This window comes from Taurulus bubalis (assembly GCF_910589615.1).
Source record: "Taurulus bubalis genome assembly, chromosome: 2".
Taxonomy (NCBI): domain Eukaryota; kingdom Metazoa; phylum Chordata; class Actinopteri; order Perciformes; family Cottidae; genus Taurulus; species Taurulus bubalis.
The window spans coordinates 1,884,270-1,909,997 of record NC_136590.1 but is presented as its reverse complement, the minus strand read 5'-3'; the positions used below and the strand labels follow the sequence as shown (position 1 = coordinate 1,909,997).

The 25,728-nt window shown below is 41.6% G+C and overlaps 2 protein-coding genes across 4 annotated transcripts; both read right to left on the bottom strand.

The window, feature by feature from the left end:
• Window positions 1–3,062: 3,062 nt before the first annotated feature.
• Window positions 3,063–24,716, bottom strand: LOC306753324 (synaptotagmin-like protein 2). 3 transcript variants are annotated; one of them, XM_079237195.1, is made up of 16 exons: window positions 24,692–24,716; window positions 21,160–21,462; window positions 15,708–15,862; window positions 15,369–15,480; window positions 14,299–14,371; window positions 14,097–14,211; window positions 8,170–8,271; window positions 7,960–8,016; window positions 6,884–6,951; window positions 6,668–6,772; window positions 5,983–6,152; window positions 5,700–5,802; window positions 5,276–5,612; window positions 5,091–5,196; window positions 4,312–4,517; window positions 3,063–3,505 (listed from the first exon to the last, which is right to left on the bottom strand). In XM_079237195.1, exons 2-16 carry the CDS (start codon window positions 21,258–21,260, stop codon window positions 3,357–3,359), a joined length of 1,959 nt encoding a protein of 652 aa, XP_079093321.1. In that variant the 5' UTR covers window positions 21,261–21,462; window positions 24,692–24,716; the 3' UTR covers window positions 3,063–3,356. The 3 variants fall into 3 exon arrangements, with proteins under 3 accessions (XP_079093321.1, XP_079093323.1, XP_079093322.1); XM_079237197.1 differs by having other exon boundaries at window positions 8,170–8,238; XM_079237196.1 differs by having other exon boundaries at window positions 14,299–14,368.
• Window positions 8,243–14,078, bottom strand: LOC306753323 (uncharacterized protein). The gene is made up of 2 exons (XM_079237194.1): window positions 13,948–14,078; window positions 8,243–10,957 (listed from the first exon to the last, which is right to left on the bottom strand). Exon 2 carries the CDS (start codon window positions 10,914–10,916, stop codon window positions 8,835–8,837), a length of 2,082 nt encoding a protein of 693 aa, XP_079093320.1. The 5' UTR covers window positions 10,917–10,957; window positions 13,948–14,078; the 3' UTR covers window positions 8,243–8,834.
• Window positions 24,717–25,728: the final 1,012 nt, after the last annotated feature.

Genomic DNA, 25,728 nt, shown 5'->3' with positions numbered 1-25,728 from the left:
CAGTGTGGGGGATGAGGGGTTCCAGGTCACCACAGGGTCAGCTGGGGTCTTCATGGAGCAAGCAAAGAGAACCTTCTGATGGAGAACCTGTGGAACACACTCAGGAACTCACCTTTTCTTCTGATCGGCATGGCTGACTCTGGCTAAGGCTTCCAGTCCAGTCTTCAGTGCACGGCCATGCCTCTGGCTGGGAGGACACACAGCAGGATGAGAGGATGAGCGGATGAGAGGATGAAGGAGCTCTCCCCCACGCCGCCTGAGAGGAGAACCTCACCCGGAGGCTGTGGAGATGGAGTCCGGGTACCACAGAGGGTCTGCGTCCAGGGAGGGAGAGTATTACACAACGATGTGATCACAGGTGTCTCTGTCTTCAGACGACAGCACCAACAGTAATCCACAGGGAGCTCAGATGAGATCCCTGCGAGGAAGCCACTGCCTCCCTGGTCCCTGCAGGAGGTCAAGGGCCCTCTGGGTGAGAGCGCTCGGGAAGCCCTTTGAACGCACGCTGCACGTGCGGCTGTGTGTCGCTCGTGCCCGGGTCCTCCTCTGGCTGCACAGCTGGCGCGCGCCTCGTCATGGTGGGTCCACACGTCCTCTCGCAATGCAGGACGGGTGATTCAGATATCAGGAACACTTGTTCATCAGTTAGCTAGCATTCGGCGCGAGACGAGCCGCTTCCCCCGGTGCGACGCCTGGCTGCGGGAAAATACCTGCCTGCCAACTGCGGGAGGAGAGGCATGGCGCTCAGATGACGCCACGCGCCCTCATGGCGCGTAAAGCGGTGACGGCGCGTCCGCGGGACATTCCACCTGGCGGAGAGCAGCCGCCTCTCCGGTGCGTTCAGGACCAGGTGGGGTGCAGTAACGCAGACACTCCAACTGACAGCTCGGAGTGCAGAAACAAGCTGCCCACGGTGAGAGGCGGGACTTCCGTTTGGGAGTTTCACAATAAGACGCACGTGTTGCAGCTTTGAAAGAACTGTAGTGTAGATGTGTGCTGTCTGATGTATGCATAATGTGCAATGAACATACGAGGACAATACACATAGTAATAGTAATAGATACATAATAAACAGATAGCAGTACTTTACAACAAGTGTATATTTTTAAAAAAGAAAAGAAAAAAAAACTGATCAATTTAGCAGAATATTAGCGAAGACTACATAATGCAAGGGTGTTTGAAAGGTTTTATCTGGATCCTGATATTAGCATTATTAGCATTATTAGTTACATTGCTATTAGTATTCTCAATACCATAACTGCTTCTATTATCATTATTATTCTATTATATCCTCTGTTGCTGCTATTATTGGTAGCTGTAACCGTTTCATCATCCTACTACTCATTTTATGAATAACTTCTGTCATATTCATGTAATGTGTTATAACTGTGTTATGTTGGTCATTCTGGTCACATGACCTCTGTTGCTTCTGTCATCCTGATAGATGATCCTCCTCTGTTGCTCTCCAAAGGTTTCCTCTCTTTTTCTCCCCTTGAAGGTTTTCTTGGGGAGTTGTTCCTGATCCGATGTGAAGGTCAAAGGTCAGAGGATGTGAACAGAATGTAACGCCTTCTGGGGATAATTTGTGATTTGTGAGTTTGGGCTATACAGAATGAATTGAATTAAAACATGAAACATGCATTACTTGTGTGGTTAAAGGGAAATATAACTCATTTCTGGAGTTTCTGGAGGGGAAGGTTTAGTTGCAACCCTGTAGTCCGTTCCCCCTTTTTCTTTTGGTCCTTTCTTTTCTTTCCTCTCTCACATGTAAGGAACGAGGGAGCATTCTGCCTGTGGGGTAAAATACATATCTATCTGTGCATGTGCACATCTGTCTCCCTCTACTGTTATTTGTATGTGTTTGTTTCCTGTTGAGGAACAGTGATCTCTTTATTTTAATGCCTATATGTACTTCTTATTTGATGTCTTGTGTTTGTTTGTGGAATAGACAATACCAATATCTGTCAAAAAATGAATAAAATATGAAACATTCCCATACATATTGGTGTTGTATGGTTTTTAAAACATCATCAAAATGGAACAATATAATATTTGCAAAGTGTTTGCAAACTTCTATTTTCTCTGTATTTCCCTCCATATAAAACTGGGTCTGTTTTGTAAACCATTCATTTGAATGAATATGTATTACATTATTGAATAGCTCAGTCTAAACCTATTAGAAACAGCAATACTTTGGCATATGTTGTGAGCATTATTTGGATGGCGGTGCTTCCTCTTTCTCCTTCTGCTTTCCTCCAGAGACGACAGCTCCAGCCCTGATTACACGACACATCATGTTATTGTCCCACAGCGGTACGCGCTGTCATCTTATTTTGAAAGGCAAAGTCTCCTGACTTCCGGGTACAACCCGACGCTTGACGCAGCTGTTTAACTTACCTCAGCAACGCAGAGGCTGCTGCCGGTTAGCTGCTTCCTGTCTGACTGACAGGCGAGACAACCAATAGGATTGTTGCAATTTCTTGTCGCATCAGAGCGGATCAACCAATGAAAAGGCTGGAGGCTGATTGATGGACTGTAGGCAATATGAAACTTCTACTCATTCTTACTGGATGACTGGACTTATCATTACTATAATTAGTTTTTAGTGTGAAACTAATTATAGTAAAGTAAGTGAACTAAAGTTTGAAATCCTGAAGGCTTGGACATCTTTCTTCTATGAGTTGTTGCCGACTCTAGAGGTAAATGAAGATAATGAAACGTCTAAAACAAGGACTAACTTACACATTATGAATAGAACAGCATCATAAATACAGTTGAGAATAACTAATAAAACAAAGCAAAGACACATAATAGATGCATGAGCCCATTTCTCTTGATGAATGATGCTAATATTCTGAAGACAATCCCAAATGAAATGATACTGCAGCTGTAATACAGCTTCAGTGGAAAACAATAAATATAACGATTCATTGCTGCTACGAGGTGAATATTTATAATTATGATGACAGCTATGATCTGTATACTGATAAGTAAATAAGTGTTGACTTCTCGAATGAAACATCTTACCCATTACAAGTGCCATTAATATACTGTTTATTGAAGATAAAACACTGTATACAATTCATTAGTGCTCAGATTAAAACAATTTATTTGTTGCATAACTCACATTGTATTTTAATAATTATTTGTTTTTAAATTGATACATTTAACACGTGGTTTTGGCTAAACTAATTAAAGTACCTTGTGTATTTACTTGTGATCTTTAATTATACATATATATATATATATATACATATATATATACATATATATATATATATATATATATGTATATATATATATATATGGTGCTCCCATAGAGGTTCCACACATATATCAGCACAGTGTGAACGCTCTCACTTTGACGTGCTTTTTGCCATCACAAACATCCTCAGAGGTAAAGCGTGCTCCACCCATTCCCCACCGGCCTGCAGCATCCTCTGCCATAACTCTGCTTCTTCTGTGGTTGAGTCCATCCAGGCCACTTCCACCCCGTAGCTCCTCCCTGCACAGAAACCATTGTATCAATACCAAGGTAATGCTTGAATAATACGATGAAAAGAAATGACTTGCAGGAATGGCAGGATGATGGATTTTTATATGGAAGGCCGAATCAAAGACCCCATTTATACCTGATACCAAACTGTGGTCTGCATGTTTTATGTGTGCAAAACAAATCAGAGAAATATAAACGACCCTCATAGGGATGGGGTTGTGACTGGATATCGCAACCAATCCAGACAACACACATTCTGACTAGTGGATTTCCATGACTTTAAACCAGATTTACATGACTTTTAAATTTGGTTAAAAATCCATTGGTCAAAATGTTTTCCATTGGTCAAATTTTTACCAATGAATTTCCATGACTTTAAACCAAATGTCCATGAATTTTCACAAAATGTCCATGAATTTTCACCAAATTTTTATGACTTTTAAATTTGGTTTAAAGTCATGAAATCCATTGGTCAACATGTGTATGAACCCTGCCTAACACAGGTTTCATATACATGTTGACCAATGGATTTCATGACTTTTCCATGACTTTAAACCAAACGTCCATTACAAACATTTAGTGAAGTCTGGGTGTAAACAGTAAAAAGTGAGTAAATGTAGTATTTAAACTAACAATGAGAATACAAAGCATACAGTAAACCTTAAATGACTCACATGAATGAGACAATAGTTTGATTCGTAAGATCCCTGAGTGTTAACATATCTGGACAGTTTATCCAGATAACACTGTAATCAAAGATGTCCATACTGCAGCTGTAACTATGTTGAAAATAGTCAGGTGGAATGAACCCTTACCCGTCCCTAAGCCGAGCCTCAAGCCTCCGATGTAGTGGCTGTTCCGCCGGTCGTGGTCCCACACGGTGATCTCCACACAGGCCTCCCTCAGGTCCTCTGCCCGGAAGCCGTCGTACACCATGGTGTGGTTGAACATCGGGTTGGCCGTCCTCTTCACCACTCGCGTCTTCTGCCGGCTTTTCCGGCTGGTGTCAGGAAGTACGGTGCTGCAGCGGGAGAAGAAGACAAAGGGAGAGCAAACGCATTCTCATTTAAAAAGACCACACAGGGATCATTGGTTTTATTAAAGAGGTTTTCATTTCTAAATGTCCATGTTGTTATTTTACAGTGCGATTGGATGTGTCTTCGGACTAAATGTCCTCTGTTTGTCTTGATTGACATCATTGTTTTAATACATCTGTTTACATTAAAATCAAAATCAGCTGCAATAAACTCTACTGTGTGAAAGCAAAATCAAATACATTATTTTAAAATCACACAGTTATATTTTTTCAGGAAACTTTGATTAATTGATTGAATTCTGAACCCGTAGCCCTTAAAGCCCTAACCCTAACCCTAATAACCCTAATAACCCTAATCCTATTTATTGTTTGAGTTGTGTTTAGAGGTTGTACATCGGGATTATATATTATTGTAGCCCTGATTTTTATGTTTAATTTGATACCTAACATGTTTGTTTTTTGGGGGGGAGGGATTTATACCATGATTTTTTTTTACCATGAAAGGGTCCCCCGATTGGTGGACGCTAGGACTCAACAGGTTAAGGCCTCTGTTCCTACCATTTCACAAACGGGTCGATGACCACTCCTCTGACTGGAGGAAGGTTCTTGCAGTCTTTTACCCAAATCTGCACCTCACCCGTCTCCATCCTAGAGGTCCTCTTGCCTGTGGATGCAGTCAGACACAATAAATCTCTCAAATTCAAAGGAAAGAACTTATGAAATCTGCGGAGTCTCCATCTCACTGCGGGACGTCTGCGGCAGGAACCTCAGGGCGACTCTCATTCGTCCTCTGCTGTCCATCAGATGGGACGGAGACGCTGGTGGACTTTGTCCCGGGACCTGAAGGATTGAGACGCAGTGAGTAACCGCCTCACAACTTCTAGGACACACACATGTGTATATGAATGCACCCTTTACCCTGGCCTTCAGAGCATATTCATTGATGTGTGTGTTGCTGAAGTCCCACTGGGACATGTCCAGGTCCACCTCGCCCAGGAAACTGTTGCGCCCAAAAGTGTTGTTGTGCCACACAGAGATGTTCAAAGACTGAGTTTTCAACTCCTCCATTGTGATTTTAAACTACGAAAGGGGAAGAAGACAACAATTTCTAAAATATGGAATAGATGCAATGGGAAATCTGTGAAATACTAAATATGGGGTTCTTACCCTGAGGATTTCATTGTAAGTGGGGTTTAAAGTCTTCTTCTTTACTGCGGTTTTTCTTTTCCCCAACTTTGTCTTTTCAGAGAGAAGGTAACATTTCACATAGCTGTAAAAAGACAGTGGAGTTACATGTCTGTTCTCAACTAGAACATAGATAGTAAAAACATTGTAATTCTACAAAAGACAGCAGAAGGCCATCTGCCAGTCCTCTTTCTCCAACCATTATATCACAAATATCCCTGACATTTGCTCTAATTTGATCATTCAGTACACAGCAAACACGTACGCGTCGGAGCAGCTCTTCTTCGTGTCGGCCGCGGCCAAATCCCTGCAGTGCACCACAAAGATGTGAAACTCTCCGAGCTTCTGGGTGTAGTTCACAGCCAACTGGATGCTTCCCTGGACTTCAACGTCTCCAAAGTCTGCGGGGTAAAGGCTGCTGATGCTGCCGCTGACCTGTTCACATTCACACACAGGAGAGACACCATCCTCTCAGGGTTGACCTCACTTCCTGTGACCACGCTGCTGTATGTGAGGAGTTGGGAGTCTCTTCTCATGAACAAACCAAAACCAACAATGAGGAACACAAACTTGTTTGAGTAACGTTTGCTGAAAACTACAGTGAACAGTTGTTTTAGGAAATAACCCTTTGAAAAAAGTAGAAAAAGGTTATATTGCGAGTTGTTTTTGAAGATGTACTTTTAGTATGAATCAACAGGCTTTGAGTTAAGAGACACAGACAGAAAGTGTTGTCACATTGTTGGTCTTGACCTTTTCAGGATGTGCATTCTGATCTTTGAAAAGTGAAGTAATCTAATCAGGAACTGTGTTGTCAAATATCGCATCAAAGGGTGAAAATATTCAGACTAATTCAGTTAAAAAGTAAGAACATTTAACTTCCCACAGGCTAACACACGTCCTGCTCTGTTTGATCAGAAGCGTATTCTCTATTGAGCTGCATGTGGACATACAGACGATGTGGAGGCCATTCCAGAGGAGAGACTCAGGTTCGACGTGGAGCTGCCCGTGTTCCTCTTCCAGCCCGAGCTGGTCTCACAAGTGCTGTCACTGTCGTCCTGATAGCAGAAAAAAGCAAGAATTTAACTGTCAGTGAAGAGGAGATCATTCATGAGAGTAAACCAATCATTTAGCTCTTCTTGTGAGAGGTACAGGTGTAATGCTTTTACCTCGTCCTGCTGAAGAACAGTCATGGACACACTGGATTTCCTCTGCTTTGAGCTGGAGAGAGTAGAGGCTGATGGTGGAAAAGAGAAATGACCTTGAATCTCTTTCAATGGCCCTATAACACGTCCTGTGTGTGTCCTGATGAATGTATAACGCATGGTCATGACACACAGGCATGCAAAAGACCCCACCATTTCTCACAAATAGTATTGTGTCTCTTTTTGACCATTCAGTGGTCTTTTGGTTTGTTGTTTTGTATCTTTTTAGGGTGATTTTGCCCCTTTTTGCTCATTTTGCATCTCTTTACAGATCATTTGTGTCTCTTTAGTCTTTTTGAGTCTTTTTGTAGTTGTTTTGTGTCTTTTTAGTCATTTTGAGTCTTTTTTTAGTTGTTTTGTGTCTCTTTAGTCTTTTTGAGTCTTTTTGTAGTTGTTTTGTGTCTCTTTAGTCTTTTGAGTCTTTTTGTAGTTGTTTTGTGTCTCTTTAGTCATTTTGAGTCTTTTTGTAGTTGTTTTGTGCCTTTTTAGTCATTTTGAGTCTTTGTGTAGTTGTTTTGTGTCTCTTTAGTCATTTTGAGTCTTTTTGTTGTTGTTTTGTGTATCTTTGGTCTTTTTGAGTCTTTTGTTGTTGTTTTGTGTCTCTTTAGTCTTTTTGAGTCTTTTGCAGTTGTTTTGTGTCTCTTTGGTCTTTTTGAGTCATTTTGTAGTTGTTTTGTGTCTTTTTAGTAATTTTGAGTCTTTGTGTAGTTGTTTTGTGTCTCTTTTGTAATTTTGAGGCTTTCTGTAGTTGTTTTGTGTATCTTTAGTCTTTTTGAGTCTTTTTGTAGTTGCTCTATGTCGATCTGTAGTCATGGTGTGTATCTTTGTGGTTGTTTTCATAGTTGAGTTTCTTTGTGGTCTCTTTGCAGCTGTTTTGCACCTCTTTGGGGTTGTCTTGGTCTGTTTGTAGACTTGTTGTGTGTCTCTATGTTCCTTTGTTTTAATCTCTTAGTCCAGGCTGCCCCTCACACTTTGGGCCCCTGCCTGGCAAACCCATTCAGTAATTCATCCACGACATAAAGAGATGTTGACATGTTTACCATCATCCACACTTTGATTCATTTGTTCCCTTGAGTTATTTTGGGTCTTCTCTTCTCCTAAGAAGAAACAGAGCCGTGAGCCAGAAGCTATTTACAAAGCTGCAACACATGCATGTTACATTAAATAATGCACAGGCAATACAATACAGCTGTATGACCATCACTGGTATTAAAGGGCTACAGTCACTTAAGAAGAAAGGGTTTTGTTACTTGTTTGTGATGTGAGGTTTTCCAGGCTCTTGGATGAAGACGTGTTCCTTGAAGATAATCGTTTAAGGGCTGAAAAGATGGGACTAGAACTGTCATCATAACCTACCACAAACAAAACAGAATCAGCTCTGAAAAAAAGACTCAACAGAGATGTTACACAATTTCGGAATTACTAAGCAAGCGTTTGAACCTATGATGCTTCGTTTAAATTAATACAAAATAGTAAGTAAAATGCTAAATAAATCCGTTTAGGATTTCAAAAAGTTGCTACTGTGCCATCATGCCAAACACTAGGAACATGACCTGACAGTGTTTTCACTTTAGTGCGATGGTAACACCAGTTTGAATCTTTACGGTAGAGATTAGCTGCCATATATCGATTGCATCAATTGCTCTTAAATCACACAAAGTTGAAAAATCTACATTTCACCTCAAACTAAACAAAAGTATTTTCTATTGATAGACACTGGTTAAAGGGGAGCATGTATTACGTACGCTTGAAGTGTAAATACAAAAGAAGAATTAAGGTCAATGAGCAGATTGTATAAACACATTTTGAAATGGAGGAATTTGTCAACCCTCAATCAAATCAGATTCACTGCAGCATTAACATGTTTACTTGGTGTGATTTGTTTGAAAACAAACGTCACTGTGGTATTCATTTCTCAATCATTATCTTGAAGAAATTCAGAAGAATTCAAAAGCTCACTGCGTGAACTTGCCCGAGACAAAGACCAGGCCCTGGTCGTTGTGTTTTGGCTGGAGCTTCCGTCTTTATTTCGTGAATTGATGCCCAGAGGATTCCCCTGAGTGGGACTGTCACTCTGGTTCCCCACTAAGTCTCTGGGGGCATGTTGCGGCATGTGCAAGGCATCGTTCTCTGCCACAACAGCTCCCTCTTGGTGAAAAAGAGGTACATGGGACTTCTCCTTTGGCCCAAGGTAGTGCTGATAATCCTGAGGGATGAAAGATCTGGCGAGGTGTGGAAAGGTAATCAACTTCTTATCTTTGGCTTTTGGGGTTTGTGGTGAAGTAGAAGTAGAGGAGCTTGCACTACTTTGTTGTGTCTTCACATTACCAAAGTAAGCCCCTGTGTCCTCTGGGTGTGAAAGGAAAGGATTAGAGGTGATACCTATGCTAGGTTTAGTGTCAGTCAGCACTGTCTGTTTTGCCTCATGTGCGGGACTCTTCTTCTGTCTTGGAACTGGTATTGGCTTCTCTTGTTGCTCTTCAACGACCTTAGCTTGGGGGTCAATGTCTATTGGAAAGGTTTTTAAGGGGGAGCCTTCCAGCTTGGATCTCTTAGGACTGGAGGATTCTCGTGGCGGGACCCTTGGATAGCAGGTCTTAGATGGACTCCTCCTGACTTCGTCATCCTGGTCTTTTGATCTTGGAGTTTGGGATCGTCTAGGACTGAGGGGCCTTTCTTGATACTCATTATCAGCCTCGACTTGATAATGGTGACATGCTGACTGTATGTCAATACTACCAGAACTGACAAAACATTTGTCTGTCACTTTTGATGGTTTGAAGACAATGTCAGACTTGGTTTTGTACAGAGATGTTTGTGCCTGTTCCTCAGACTTTTCTCTGTTCTCTAAAGATGTTCTCAGATCAGACGGTGGAGGAACCTCTGTGTTACTGAGCATTGAACTGTGTGAGGATTCCTCAACACTTGCAGTGACTACCCTGTGTCCCGTATATTCATTTCCCCAGAAATGCTTTGCCTCACTGGTCTTGGCTGGCCTGTCCTCTTGAGGACTGGTACTTGACGGTCTGGGAAGGGGAACTGGAATATCCTTCTCTCGCTTTTGGGTGTTGAAGGCTACACAGGAAGGTAGAAGAATGATGGCGTTACCCTGTGGCTCAGAAATCTGTGACTCTGTCACTGACCCTGTTAAAGAGTCATCTGTCTCTTCATAGATGAGGACTGGATTAGCTCTATATGTGCCATCTTCTTTAGGTACATTTACAAATAAGCTACAGTCAGTCAGTGGTGACCTGTCAGCAGTGTCCTCAATTGTTATTTCTATTGAGAGATTGTTGTTTATGCTCTCCACATCAGAGTTTGTCTGACAGCTATGTAGAGCTTCTACTCCACTCTTGGAGATGTCTTTTCGCCTGGCCTCTTCTCTGGTAAATATTACTTTGGGACCACTGTTTTCTCTCTCCCAGAAAGCTTTCAGATTGGATAGTCTCTCCGGAAGCGGAACCACTCTACCTTCTGTTGCCCCCTGCTGAGAGTCTATATCTACTGAGGTCACTGCTTCTTTAAACGGTGTGTTCTGCAGTGATGTAAGTTGCAGTGTTCTGACCTCTGTCATCTCGGAGGGTTCAGCTTCTTGTTCGACACTTGCAGCTTTGTCCGTGGTCCTATCTGCCACCTCTTGAGACAGATTCTGGGTGTTGTCTGGTTCTTTCTGCTTAGGTATCTTCACCTCTTCTTTTTGTGGACTCTGTACTTCCTCAGTTTTCTCTTTCTCTCTTTTAAAACTTCCAAGCAGTCTTTGTCGAGGCTTTGGCGAAACAGCATGACATGAACCCGTTGTGCTACCATTAAGCGGCTTGGTATTTGAGGTGGCCTCAAAAGAGACCTCGGTTCTTTCTTCAGGCAGTTTTTGGTGACGAATGTTGTGTCCAGTTGGCCAGCCCGTGGAAGTAGTCTGAGATTGACGGTCCTCTTCAGACTCTGTCTCCGGCTGAACAGGCTTACCTGACTCCTGGTCAGCAGAAACTAGTCCGGACATTGCAGGGATTAGGAACTCTGGATGAAAGTCCTTTGAGACATCTGCAAAGACAGCAACCACAGATTAGATCACGCATGTCTACTTAACACTGAAAAATATGCCTAAAGATACCTTTGTAGGACTTTTTTGGGGCGTATCACTGTCAAATGAAGTGGGGCTTTGTGTGTTGTAACTGCAAAATGTTATTTCTGACAGCATTTTTATGGCCAATATCTATAGATTTGCAAATTTGCAACTTTGACGTCCCTTAGTGGTATTATACAAAAGACACCAGCGTAAACAGCAATGCACATCCTAGCAGAACCAACCCAGGTAAACTGAAGGAACCAATTGTCACACATATATGCCATCAGAATTATTTGAAATATCAAATGCAAAAGAATCTCTGGGTTGCATTATAATTCTTAAATAAGATATGAGCTCCAACTGTGGACTGATTCAATTAGCAGTTGTTAAGCCTGACCTTTAGCCCCACTCATATAGAATACCTTGGGATTTGCATAGTCACACTTCAATTCACAGTAACACAACAAAACAATGGAAAAGTCCAACACATCGCATGAGACATTAAAAGCAAAATTGCATAATGCCAGAGCAAGGTGCAGTAAGCCCAATTATACAATACAGACAGATGTTTTCTTGCTGTTCTTATCTACCCGTCTCTATAAGCAGTTATACATAAACGCCCCATGCAAGAACATGCACAAGCAGGATAAATAGGTACATTACTTTTTGCATAATCTTGTCTGGTGTCTAAATGTTTATGAATGTGTAGATACTGAAGTAATTTGTTGTTACAGTAGTTAGACTTATTGATTGGCGGTTTAATTGACTCATTGGTTTTAAATTAAACTCTTACCACCAAGGTGTTGGACAGCTTCCTGCTCTTGGAGGTTTGACTCATATTTGCCATTGAGTTCACCTTCCTGTGAATCCCCTTGACTCTGATTGAATAAAGGCCTACATGTGCCAACAGGGGCCATGCCAGTATCCTTAAGATCACTGTTATTATCCGCCTCAGAGGGAGCGATGGAGTCGACGTACAGCAAACTGTTCTCTCCCAGCTCTTTCCCATCTTGCCACTCCACTCCACCAACCTTGGAGCTGAACCTCACCTGCTTCCTGTCTATCCAGCTCTCAGTGGGAGAATCAAGGCTAACTGGACTCTGCAGCTCCAGGCAAGAGAACAAGGAGTCTGTGGACAAGTGCTTGAGGATGCCCCGCGGAGCAGCAGAGTTAGTCTGCTGACCTCCTGGCCCGTCTTCCTCAACAAAGCAGTCCTGAGAACTGGTGCTGACTGCTTTGTTTTCAGGCATTGGTATGGTAACAGATGCATTCTGGGTGATCGGGCTATCAATGGGGTCTTGTTTAAGGGTACTAGCATAATAAATGCAGCTATCAGATGATGGTAAAGGCTCTGAAAGAAACAAAGACAAATGAACACCGTTTTAACCAACAACACATCAGCTGTGTTTTTTGTCATTGAGTATGACTATATTTCGAGGAAGTTTCACAACCTACATTATTACTTTGACTCCACTCTTTCATTAGGGTTGTGAAGTCTGGTCTAGTTACAGCTCCTTGTTGTTGATGAATATGTTGGCAGTTCCACCAAAGTGACATTTCCTCAATAACATCCTAACTTCTTCTTTCCTCTCCCATTAACCATCACACAACGAGTATTTCTGCAATGTGGTGTTAGCAGCCAAGATCTTCTTAGTTTCAACCGTCTCAAAATCGATCACCCTTTTCCTCGGTCCTGTCTCAGTCTCAGACGAAGAAGACTCAGGTCTTGGTATGCTCTTGATCTCAAAAAAGGCTCTGGTCTTGCTCCTGACTCCCGGTCTCAGTTTAGATTGACTACAAAACTGGGTATTGGTACTTTTATCTAAAGGAACAGTGTGTACTTACTTCAAATCTTTTTTGTATTTTCACGTCAGCCACCGTAGTTTCACTACAAGCTTACACGGGAGAAGTTTCAACTGAATGCAATCTGCAACCTCACCACTAGATGCTGCTAGACCTTACACACTGCATCTTTAAGTAACTAAAGGATCTGAATACTTATTGCACTTTAGGCTGGCTCTTTAGTGTGGAGGACGGATTCACCACCTTTCAACAACTTTGTTTTGTTCCCTGTATGCGTTGCCACAGAGAGTGAGTGTCTTGGGAAGTGCATTTATTGATGAATACTGGTGCCTTGGACATATGGAAGGCGTATTGCTATTTCTTGAACCAATGATTAAGAAGCCCAGTCTGCAGAATATTTGTGTTTATCATAAAGGTTTGAGATCTATTTATGTCAAGAGCTTGTTGTCTGTGCACTACTGGTACAGTTGTCCGGATGGATAGGTATTAGATTGTCCATTAACCTGTTATGCCTTGTCTAAACTGTCGCTATTTGTCTGGATTTTTTCTCTTCATCGTATCATTTCTCCCACAATAACATTGTTTTCATAGCTCCTGCTAAATATTTCCGGCAGCCACAAGTCATGCGGTAAAGATTAAGACTTGAATGTAGTGGAATGCATTTCTGTGTAATCCTCTGGCTAGTCGGGTAGCCTTGTGTATTTGGACTTCCCTTCACTTTGACAACCCCTGGGAAAATCTGTGGTACATTTAATTTCACAGGAAGAAAACACTTAGAAATATTGGCAGAAACACAAAAGGATTTTGAATTTAATTTCTTCTTGCTGAAGCAATAACTTAAATTAAATTCCCCAAATCATCTCTGTTGTGTACAATTAGCAAAAGACTGTGGTTCATGAGCTATTACATATTTGTTTAAACCAGCACTATTAACTACAAAGAACCTGAACACTAAAAATACTGTCTCTGAAATTTCAACAAAAACAAGATGGAATGTAATCAGATGATTAAATAGTTAAGAATCACAAGCCAGGACATGCCTTCCACTGCCATGCAACCACTGCTCATGCCAACATGCTGTTCACAGGAAAGGTTGCAGCAGCTGAAGCGCAAAGGACCCACACACCTGGATGTCCAACGACTGCTAAAAAAACAGACTTACATCGGTTTGTAATGTACCGGCTTTCACAATGTGTCCATCAAGGCGTCCACTCAATTCAAAACACATGATGGATCATGAGATCAAGAAATCCACTTACTCACAATACATATTCCAAACAGCACAAACTGAGTTAACAGAAGGAAACTCACCCTTGCTCTGAGTCGGGGTGGGATCCACCGCTCCGTCCAATAACTCTTTATTACCGTCCTTGCTTTCAAAACTGTGACGTGCAATCCCGTCACTGTTGAATGGATTTTGTCTTTGCTTGAACAAAAGAAGATTGATAAATACAACACCTGCATGGACTCACACTCACAACCTGTTGAGTGGTTTCTCCAGTCAGAATCCTACCTTTGTGGGCGACTGTGAAACTGCTTCACGTGTATCTTGTGGTGTTTCACGTGGCTTCTGGTTTTCATATCTACTAGAATAGACAAAGACCACAAGATGCAATGACAACTTCTGAAGATACGGAAACCTTCAGGGCATTTACAAAAGAATTAGTCTAATCTTGATTTGGAAATCTGCACGCTAATGTACAGCATTACACTTCCTTCTACACAACATGTTTTGGCCAGCGAAACAATAATCTCCTAAACAATGTCTGTTCTCTAGTTTCTTCAACTCTCCTCGTTCCGTGGGATAAATGATTACACTTAGAGACGGTTACTGTCAAGAACGAGCAGGTCGATTCTCACGAGTTGAGGCAGTGCAGAACGTGTCGATACTCCTAGAGGCACTGGAGAACATGAGCATGTGAGGCTTGACCTTGTAAGAAGATTACTACAGCGCCGATTACTGAGTATCCATTGAGTGCGTGCACAACTCCACACAATCACACCCAAATAATCTGCTCCAGTAGTGCAGCATGTGATGAAGCTCAAGACAGAGTACACAGACCAAAGACTTTGTTTATGTGGAGTTTTCTAAATGTGTACGGAGTTTAATATTTGTACTTCTGACATCATTTAGAGCCGCAGTTTACATACAGTTTCTGTTATGTGAACCAAAATGGAATGTTGATCTTGCGAACAATGTATCCACTGTTGAAAATAGTCCCTAAATGAAAGGATATATTTGTGAGATTTATGTTGTTAACAATAAGAGGAATATAGAATAACGGCAGCTGTATCCTTTGAAACAGAACAAATATCTTACCTTCTCTAAACATGTTCTAGATGCATCCAAACATCCAATGTGAATATCATTGGCAAACAAATCCCTTTGAAAAGTGAAACCAGCTGAAAACTATCTTACTCCAGTTTGCTTATGCGCACATAGCAGCAAAGCTTTTCACTGAAAGTAGCTGGAAAAAGATGAGCCAAAACATAAAGCTGTAGTTTTGAGGGTGAATGTAAACCCTGACAACTATGCTTTACAAAAGAGATGAGTGTGTTCCTGCTGTGGTTCTCTGTGCTCACCTGTCATCGCTGGGCTCTTGAAGGATTCCACAGAGTACAGGTGGGACGAACACTTCTTTGTTCTCACTGCTGACAAAACTGGGCTTCTCGGGCAATATCTGTGAGAGCTCCACTGCAGCACAAACACACAGCTGCTGTTAGAGAAGGTTAGCCATTCATTGTAAAGCCAATGTACCCTGGATCAGGAGACACATTTAACAATCTGTAATTGGTTCTTGGGAATACCTCAAATTACTCATAAATCGTTGTGCGCGTTTGTAAATCTTATTTTTCATTTGTAGATAATGAAATACACATTCACAAGTTGGATCTGTGATTTTGAGGATAGCAATGACTCACATATAGTCAGCGGTTTATGCGAGTGTCTCATGGAGGCCCTGATGATCTCGGCGCCATGGATGCGATCCTGATGCCGCAGCTGCTTGGTCTCGTAGAACCATTCTCCAGTCATGTACCGCAGCCGGCCCCGGTCGCTCACCGTCTTCTGCAGGTTCCTGAATGCAGACACACCAATGGGACATGTACAGTCATGACTTCGTTATTCAGAGCACCTGTTTCATGTTGGGATTAGATCAATGAGGAGTATTTCATTTCATTGCTTTTTGCTAAACATTTGCAAAAACAAACAAACATGTCTTTGCTGTGCTGCAAGCAATATTTCCACCTGCATCTGTAACTAGGTAGCAAACACAAGTAGGTTCTGCAGACAGACGTGTGATCTGGTCTGTGACAGAACACACTTAAAGACGCTAGTGTTCTAGGGTTAAAGACGTTAGTGTTCTAGGGTTAAAGATGTTAGTGTTCTAGGGTTAAAGAGGTTAGTGTTCTAGGGTTAAAGACGTTAGTGTTCTAGGGTTAAAGATGTTAGTGTTCTAGGGTTAAAGATGTTAGTGTTCTAGGGTTAAAGACGTTAGTGTCCTAGGGTTAAAGACGTTAGTGTCCTAGGGATAAAGACGTTAGTGTTCTATGGTTAAAGACGTTAGTGTTCTAGGGTTAAAGATGTTAGCGTTCTAGGGCTAAAGATGTTAGTGTTCTAGGGTTAAAGACGTTAGTGTTCTAGGGTTAAAGACATTAGTGTTCTAGGGTTAAAGATGTTAGTGTTCTGGGGGTTAAAGACATTAGTGTTCTAGGGTTAAAGATGTTAGCGTTCTAGGGCTAAAGACGCTAGTGTTCTAGGGTTAAAGACGTTAGTGTTCTAGGGTTAAAGACGTTAGTGTTCTAGGGTTAAAGACGTTAGTGTTCTAGGGTTAAAGACTTTAGTGTTCTAGGGTTAAAGATGCTAGTGTTCTAGGGTTAAAGACATTTGTGTTCTAGGGTTAAAGATGTTAGTGTTCTAGGGTTAAAGATGTTAGTGTTCTAGGGTTAAAGACGTTAGTGTTCTAGGGTTAAAGATGTTAGTGTTCTAGGGTTAAAGGCTAGTGGCCTAGGGTTAAAGACGTTAGTGTTCTAGGGTTAAAGGTTAGTGTTCTAGGGGTAAAGGCTAGTGTTCTAGGGGTAAAGGCTAGTGTTCTAGGGTTAAAGACGTTAGTGTTCTAGGGTTAAAGACGTTAGTGTTCTAGGGTTAAAGATGTTAGTGTTCTAGGGTTAAAGACGTTAGTGTTCTAGGGTTAAAGACGTTAGTGTTCTAGGGTTAAAGATGTTAGTGTTCTAGGGTTAAAGACATTAGTGTTCTAGGGTTAAAGATGTTAGTGTTCTGGGGGTTAAAGACATTAGTGTTCTAGGGTTAAAGATGTTAGCGTTCTAGGGCTAAAGACGTTAGTGTTCTAGGGTTAAAGACGTTAGTGTTCTAGGGTTAAAGACGTTAGTGTTCTAGGGTTAAAGACGTTAGTGTTCTAGGGTTAAAGACGTTAGTGTTCTAGGGTTAAAGACGTTAGTGTTCTAGGGTTAAAGACTTTAGTGTTCTAGGGTTAAAGATGCTAGTGTTCTAGGGTTAAAGACATTTGTGTTCTAGGGTTAAAGATGTTAGTGTTCTAGGGTTAAAGATGTTAGTGTTCTAGGGTTAAAGACGTTAGTGTTCTAGGGTTAAAGATGTTAGTGTTCTAGGGTTAAAGGCTAGTGGCCTAGGGTTGAAGGCTAGTGTTCTAGGGTTAAAGGTTAGTGTTCTAGGGGTAAGGCTAGTGGCCTAGGGTTAAAGATGTTAGTGTTCTAGGGTTAAAGGCGTTAGTGTTCTAGGGTTAAAGATGTTAGTGTTCTAGGGTTAAAGATGTTAGTGTTCTAGGGTTAAAGGCGTTAGTGTTCTAGGGTTAAAGGCGTTAGTGTTCTAGGGTTAAAGACGTTAGTGTTCTAGGGTTAAAGACATTAGTGTTCTAGGGTTAAAGATGTTAGTGTTCTAGGGGTAAAGGTTAGTGTTCTAGGGGTAAAGGCTAGTGTTCTAGGGGTAAAGGCTAGTGTTCTAGGGTTAAAGACGTTAGTGTTCTAGGGTTAAAGACGTTAGTGTTCTAGGGTTAAAGATGTTAGTGTTCTAGGGTTAAAGACGTTAGTGTTCTAGGGTTAAAGACGTTAGTGTTCTAGGGTTAAAGATGTTAGTGTTCTAGGGTTAAAGACGTTAGTGTTCTAGGGTTAAAGACGTTAGTGTCCTAGGGTTAAAGACGTTAGTGTCCTAGGGTTAAAGACGTTAGTGTTCTATGGTTAAAGACGTTAGTGTTCTAGGGTTAAAGATGTTAGCGTTCTAGGGCTAAAGACGTTAGTGTTCTAGGGTTAAAGATGTTAGTGTTCTAGGGTTAAAGACGTTAGTGTTCTAGGGTTAAAGACATTAGTGTTCTAGGGTTAAAGATGTTAGTGTTCTGGGGGTTAAAGACATTAGTGTTCTAGGGTTAAAGATGTTAGCGTTCTAGGGCTAAAGACGTTAGTGTTCTAGGGTTAAAGACGTTAGTGTTCTAGGGTTAAAGACGTTAGTGTTCTAGGGTTAAAGACGTTAGTGTTCTAGGGTTAAAGACTTTAGTGTTCTAGGGTTAAAGATGTTAGTGCTCTAGGGTTAAAGATGTTAGTGTTCTAGGGTTAAAGATGCTAGTGCTCTAGGGTTAAAGACATTTGTGTTCTAGGGTTAAAGATGTTAGTGTTCTAGGGTTAAAGATGTTAGTGTTCTAGGGTTAAAGATGCTAGTGTTCTAGGGTTAAAGATGCTAGTGTTCTAGGGTTAAAGACATTTGTGTTCTAGGGTTAAAGATGTTAGTGTTCTAGGGTTAAAGATGTTAGTGTTCTAGGGTTAAAGACGTTAGTGTTCTAGGGTTAAAGATGTTAGTGTTCTAGGGTTAAAGGCTAGTGTTCTAGGGTTAAAGGTTAGTGTTCTAGGGGTAAGGCTAGTGGCCTAGGGTTAAAGATGTATTAGTGTTCTAGGGTTAAAGGCTAGTGTTCTAGGGTTAAAGACATTAGTGTTCTAGGGTTAAAGATGTTAGTGTTCTAGGGTTAAAGATGTTAGTGTTCTAGGGTTAAAGACGTTAGTGTTCTAGGGTTAAAGATGTTAGTGTTCTAGGGTTAAAGGCTAGTGGCCTAGGGTTAAAGGCTAGTGTTCTAGGGTTAAAGGTTAGTGTTCTAGGGGTAAGGCTAGTGGCCTAGGGTTAAAGATGTTAGTGTTCTAGGGTTAAAGGCTAGTGTTCTAGGGTTAAAGACATTAGTGTTCTAGGGTTAAAGATGTTAGTGTTCTAGGGGTAAAGGTTAGTGTTCTAGGGGTAAAGGCTAGTGTTCTAGGGGTAAAGGCTAGTGTTCTAGGGTTAAAGACGTTAGTGTTCTAGGGTTAAAGACGTTAGTGTTCTAGGGTTAAAGACTTTAGTGTTCTAGGGTTAAAGATGCTAGTGTTTTAGGGTTAAAGATGTTAGTGTTCTAGGGTTAAAGACGTTAGTGTTCTAGGGTTAAAGACGTTAGTGTTCTAGGGTTAAAGATGTTAGTGTTCTAGGGTTAAAGACGTTAGTGTTCTAGGGTTAAAGACGTTAGTGTTCTAGGGTTAAAGACATAGTGTTCTAGGGTTAAAGATGTTAGTGTTCTAGGGTTAAAGACGTTAGTGTTCTAGGGTTAAAGATGCTAGTGTTCTAGGGTTAAAGATGTTAGTGTTCTAGGGTTAAAGACGTTAGTGTTCGAGGGTTAAAGATGCTAGTGTTCTAGGGTTAAAGATGTTAGTGTTCTAGGATTAAAGACATAGTGTTCTAGGTTAAAGGTGTTAGTGTTCTAGGGTTAAAGACATTTGTGTTCTAGGGTTAAAGACGTTAGTGTTCTAGGGTTAAAGATGCTAGTGTTGTAGGGTTAAAGATGTTTGTGTTCTAGGGTTAAAGACATTAGTGTTCTAGAGTTAAATATGTTAGTGTTCTAGGGTTAAAGACGTTAGTGTTCTAGGGTTAAAGACATTTGTGTTCTAGGGTTAAAGATGTTAGTGTTCTAGGTTAAAGATGTTAGTGTTCTAGGGTTAAAGACATTTGTGTTCTAGGGTTAAAGATGTTAGTGTTCTAGGGTTAAAGATGTTAGTGTTCTAGGGTTAAAGATGTTAGTGTTCTAGGGTTAAAGACGTTAGTGTCCTAGGTTAAAGATGTTAGTGTTCTAGGGTTAAAGACGTTAGTGTTCTAGAGTTAAATATGTTAGTGTTCTAGGGTTAAAGACGTTAGTGTTCTAGGGTTAAAGATGTTAGTGTTCTAGGGTTAAAGATGTTAGTGTTCTAGGGTTAAAGATGTTAGTGTTCTAGGGTTAAAGACGTTAGTGTTCTAGGGTTAAAGATGTTAGTGTTCTAGGGTTAAAGGCTAGTGGCCTAGGGTTAAAGGCTAGTGTTCTAGGGTTAAAGGTGTTAGTGTTCTAGGGTTAAAGATGTTAGTGTTCTAGGGTTAAAGACATTTGTGTTCTAGGGTTAAAGATGTTAGTGTTCTAGGGTTAAAGACGTTAGTGTCCTAGGTTAAAGATGTTAGTGTTCTAGGGTTAAAGACGTTAGTGTTCTAGAGTTAAATATGTTAGTGTTCTAGGGTTAAAGACGTTAGTGTTCTAGGGTTAAAGATGTTAGTGTTCTAGGGTTAAAGACATTTGTGTTCTAGGGTTAAAGATGTTAGTGTTCTAGGGTTAAAGATGTTAGTGTTCTAGGGTTAAAGACGTTAGTGTTCTAGGGTTAAAGATGTTAGTGTTCTAGGGTTAAAGGCTAGTGGCCTAGGGTTAAAGGCTAGTGTTCTAGGGTTAAAGGTTAGTGTTCTAGGGGTAAGGCTAGTGGCCTAGGGTTAAAGATGTTAGTGTTCTAGGGTTAAAGGCTAGTGTTCTAGGGTTAAAGGCTAGTGTTCTAGGGTTAAAGACAGTAGTGTTCTAGGGTTAAAGATGTTAGTGTTCTAGGGGTAAAGGTTAGTGTTCTAGGGGTAAAGGTTAGTGTTCTAGGGGTAAAGGTTAGTGTTCTAGGGGTAAAGGCTAGTGTTCTAGGGTTAAAGACGTTAGTGTTCTAGGGTTAAAGATGTTAGTGTTCTAGGGGTAAAGGCTAGTGTTCTAGGGGTAAAGGTTAGTGTTCTACGGGTAAAGGCTAGTGTTCTAGGGTTAAAGACGTTAGTGTTCTAGGGTTAAAGACGTTAGTGTTCTAGGGTTAAAGATATTAGTGTTCTAGGGTTAAAGACGTTAGTGTTCTAGGGGTAAAAGCTAGTGTTCTAGGGTTAAAGACGTTAGTGTTCTAGGGGTAAAAGCTAGTGTTCTAGGGGTAAAGGTTCGTGTTCTAGGGGTAAAGGCTAGTGTTCTAGGGTTAAAGACGTTAGTGTTCTAGGGTTAAAGACGTTAGTGTTCTAGGGGTAAAAGCTAGTGTTCTAGGGTAAGGTTGGTGCTGGGAAGCAGAACACAGAACTCACTGGACGCGCTGCTCCTCGGCCAGCTTCAGCTTGGCGTCTCTCTTCAACACGGCCCGGATGCTCTCCTGCTCTTCCTCCGTCAGGAAGCTCAGGTCGATCATGGTGCCTCAGATGTCCACTGTTTGTAAATGAGTGTCTGGAGGCTTCATACGGTTCTCCTTGAAGCTCACGAAGATCCTGTCCTGTTCTTCAAGTCAGCGTGAGGTCATGTGTGATCTGGGCTTGATCCAATGTATAACACGAGTGCTCCTTATTGTTGGCTAAGTTGGGCTTGAGCGCGGCTTCTTTCTACACCAGTTTGACCTGAAAGAACATAGAAAAATATCACTCATTGTGTTATCTGAGAAAGTCTGCTTCTCTATGGTGGTTGATGGGTAACGTGTGCTGTAATAATCTGTACAGAGCTAGAAATACAAACATGAAAGTGTTGTGCTGCTCAAGACAGGAGTCAAAAGCTGAATGTGAAAGGATAGGCATGGGACGATATGAATATGTCATGTTTAGATTATTAGCCAAAATAATTGCGATTCACAATATTATCTCATAGATACTTTTATTACTACACTTTACTACATTTAGCTATGAAACAATGAATGTATTGCATCAGTGAACATCCTTTTACAGTAAAAAACAAACAATGTCATGGTGATAATTTATAAGCATAAATAGCATAAATAAATGAATAAAACAGAGATTTTTAACCCCAAATTGCTCCCGCAGGCTGTATGAATCTATTCAATAGAATGATGGGTGGCAACTTGCATGCCTGTCAGGGTGTGAATGGGTGAATGATGGTGTGTTTACCATCAGAGTGATGCAATGTGTCCAATATCACAGGACTTTGTCCTACAGGTTGAGGGAAAACCTAAAGAAAGCCTCAGCAATCTGTACAAGGATGTAGGCTGTTACCGTAAAGGTCGGGTTACAAGCCGCTCCTACCTTCGGTCAGTGTCCCCGTTAGCTCCCCGCTCTAGCCAGCTTTCGCGCCGCTAGCTCCCCGACAACCACCAAAGGTAGCGGGACCAGCCCCGGCTCGACACCCGACTGGGGCAGAGGGGACGCGGGCAGCGCTAGCAGCAGCGCTAGTTAGCGCTGCAGCAAGCTAGCGCTGCAGCAAGCTAGCTACAGTGGGGAAACCCACCGGAGGTAGAAGCGTCTTGTAACCCGACTTTTACGGTACTTATAGTGCAGGCAGCACTGAAAAGAGATCTTTAGCAGGTTACGTTGTCTTTTGCTGATCATTCTTCCATTAGCTAACAGCGTTTAGCCTGTTTCATAATTCATTGTGTGTATTTGGTCAGATTATTTTTAATCGCCAGGCTTTTAAGAAGCACTTAGCTAATGCTAGGCTAACAGCAGATATCTGCAATAACATCTCAATCATGCGATCACAATGTTATAATAAACCAAGAATGATTCATAGCTAGATCTTTTTTATCTTATAATTTCTACTTTATTATCTCATAATTATGACTTTTTATCTCATAACTTCGACTTTATCTCATAATTATGACTTTCTATCTCATAACTTCTACTTTATTATCTCATAATTATGACTTTCTATATCATAACTTCGAGCTTCCATACCCAGCAGAGCTGCTGCGTCTCCTCTCCCAGAAGACGACCTCTCAGGGAGGAGTGTACATGTCCTAACATCGCCCACTGGAGAGACTGGGAGTCTGTTGGAAACCTCACATTGTGTTGAAATGAGCACACCTGTATTTGGTAAGAGTTCTCTTTGCTAAAGAGATAAATGAAAGAAAATGGTACTTGTATAAAGTATAGTTATGACTTAGACCGGGTTGAGGTTGCATAATGTTTCTCCCATTGTTTATTCATGTTAAAAGTTGATAAAGTTGTAATCCCTCTTACAGCACACGGCTGCATGCAGACTAAGCTGCATAACATGCGTGTTCCTGGTTAAACTCTCACTAGTTGATGTGGGAGAAGAATGTTGCACATCCAGTTCCTTAAAAGGAGGACAGAGGACTTTTTTCCTTGTTGTGATAGTGATCTTTTAGTTATTCACTGCACTTCCTGGAGAGAATAATACTACATTATTGTGTTTTTGCAAATACATTTATTGTAAAAGTGAGGTGACTGTTGACATCAAAGCAAGCTACTGGGCGGTATCCCCCTGAACGTTTATGTACAGATGTGTTTAATGTGATGCAGATATGTCTTCTGACACCTTCATATTCAGTCACAGACTTTTAGAAGTTCAGTTAATATCACTGAAAGAATGATTGCATGGAGTCGCAACACTAAATGTTTCTGTCCCAGCAGGAACCCGTTACTGCTGTGAAATGGACGACATGACTTCAATGCATTGTTCAGCCACCATGTAGAGGAAGTAGAACACTGAAGAAACACAAAGTTACTGGTCTGTTCCTGTCGTTTTCAAGTCAACAATCCACAGCAACAGGTAAAAGAATGTACATCCAGACAGGACATTCTAATGAAAACAAGACATTACAAAAGAAATAAAACATAAAACACAGGCATCAAGGACTCAAAAGAGAAACAGTGTTGTGTTATTGTCTATTTTTGTTATTTGTATGTAATATATGTGTAAAATGTGCTGACAATCAGCGCTGCTGGAGTGACACGAGCAGAACCTTGACTCACTCCTCACAGAGCAGAACCTTGACTCACTCCTCAGAGGTGCAGAACCTTGACTCACTCCTCAGAGGTGCAGAACCTTGACTCACTCCTCACAGAGCAGAACCTTTACTAACTCCTCACAGAGCAGAACCTTGACTCACTCCTCAGAGAGCAGAACCTTTACTAACTCCTCAGAGAGCAGAACCTTGACTCACTCCTCAGAGAGCAGAACCTTGACTCACTCCTCAGAGAGCAGAACCTTTACTAACTCCTCAGAGAGCAGAACCTTTACTAACTCCTCAGAGAGCAGAACCTTTACTAACTCCTCAGAGAGCAGAACCTTGACTCACTCCTCAGAGAGCAGAACCTTTACTAACTCCTCACAGAGCAGAACCTTGACTCACTCCTCAGAGAGCAGAACCTTGACTCACTCCTCACAGAGCAGAACCTTTACTAACTCCTCAGAGAACAGAACCTTGACTCACTCCTCAGAGAGCAGAACCTTGACTCACTCCTCAGAGAGCAGAACCTTTACTAACTCCTCACAGAGCAGAACCTTTACTAACTCCTCAGAGAGCAGAACCTTTACTAACTCCTCAGAGAACAGAACCTTTACTAACTCCTCAGAGAGCAGAACCTTGACTCACTCCTCAGAGAGCAGAACCTTGACTCACTCCTCAGAGAGCAGAACCTTTACTAACTCCTCAGAGAGCAGAACCTTTACTAACTCCTCAGAGAGCAGAACCTTTACTAACTCCTCAGAGAGCAGAACCTTGACTCACTCCTCACAGAGCAGAACCTTTACTAACTCCTCACAGAGCAGAACCTTTACTAACTCCTCACAGAGCAGAACCTTTACTAGCTCCTCAGAGAGCAGAACCTTTACTAACTCCTCAGAGAGCAGAACAGAGGAACAGAGAACACTCACCTCTCCATGCCGCTCCTCGCTGGGGAACAACCTGCAACTGGAGGAGCTGCTGCCTCTGAGGAGCTGCAGACCCGCAGCAACAGGGGGCGGCAGAGAGCAGGGGGCGGGGCTTCTTAGGGGCGGGGCTTCTGTGTGATTGACAGGTCACTCTTTAACCCTTTCAGTGTGTTTTCACTTCATATATATATATGGGTCAATGACGAATAAGGCTTCTAAAAAGTATTTTGCAAAATGTATATAATGATATGTTTGTGTGCTCTAACAAGTATCAGCTGTTACTTAACCTTCAAAGTGTTTTAAATATTTTTTTAAAGTATTTTTTAACTTTACAGGCTAAAAAAAAAAAATATTTTCCTAAAAAACATTTCAATCTGAAATGTTGGGGAAATTATCCCTTGGAGTGTCTACAGTGCCTAACACATTGTTCACGTCAACAATATTGAGTGAAATAGTTCACTGGAGATTTAAAATGTCTAAATGAAAACACATCAAAAGAAGTGAAATTCATTTGTTTATGTAATTGCTTCCAGACATTATTTTACTTTTAAGTGTTTAATAATTTGAATGAATAGTTTTTCTTTGTGACATGAATTTATGAATTTATGACACATTACAATGGAATTAAAACACAGTAAACAACATGAAGAGGTGATAGTCAGAGTTGTCCAGCAGAGGGCAGCAGCATCCTGATATGATCAAGGACCAGATGGTGGAGGATGAGGACTACAGGACCAGATGGTGGAGGATGAGGACTACAGGACCAGATGAGAAGGATGGAGGACTACAGGATCACATAAGAAGGATGGAGGCCTACAGGACCAGATGAGGAGGTGGAGGACTACAGGACCACCTGAGGAGGTGGAGGACTACAGGACCACCTGAGGAGGTGGAGGACTACAGGACCACATGAGGAGGTGGAGGACTACAGGACCACCTGAGGAGGTGGAGGACTACAGGACCACATGAGGAGGTGGAGGACTACAGGACCACCTGAGGAGGTGGAGGACTACAGGACCACCTGAGGAGGTGGAGGACTA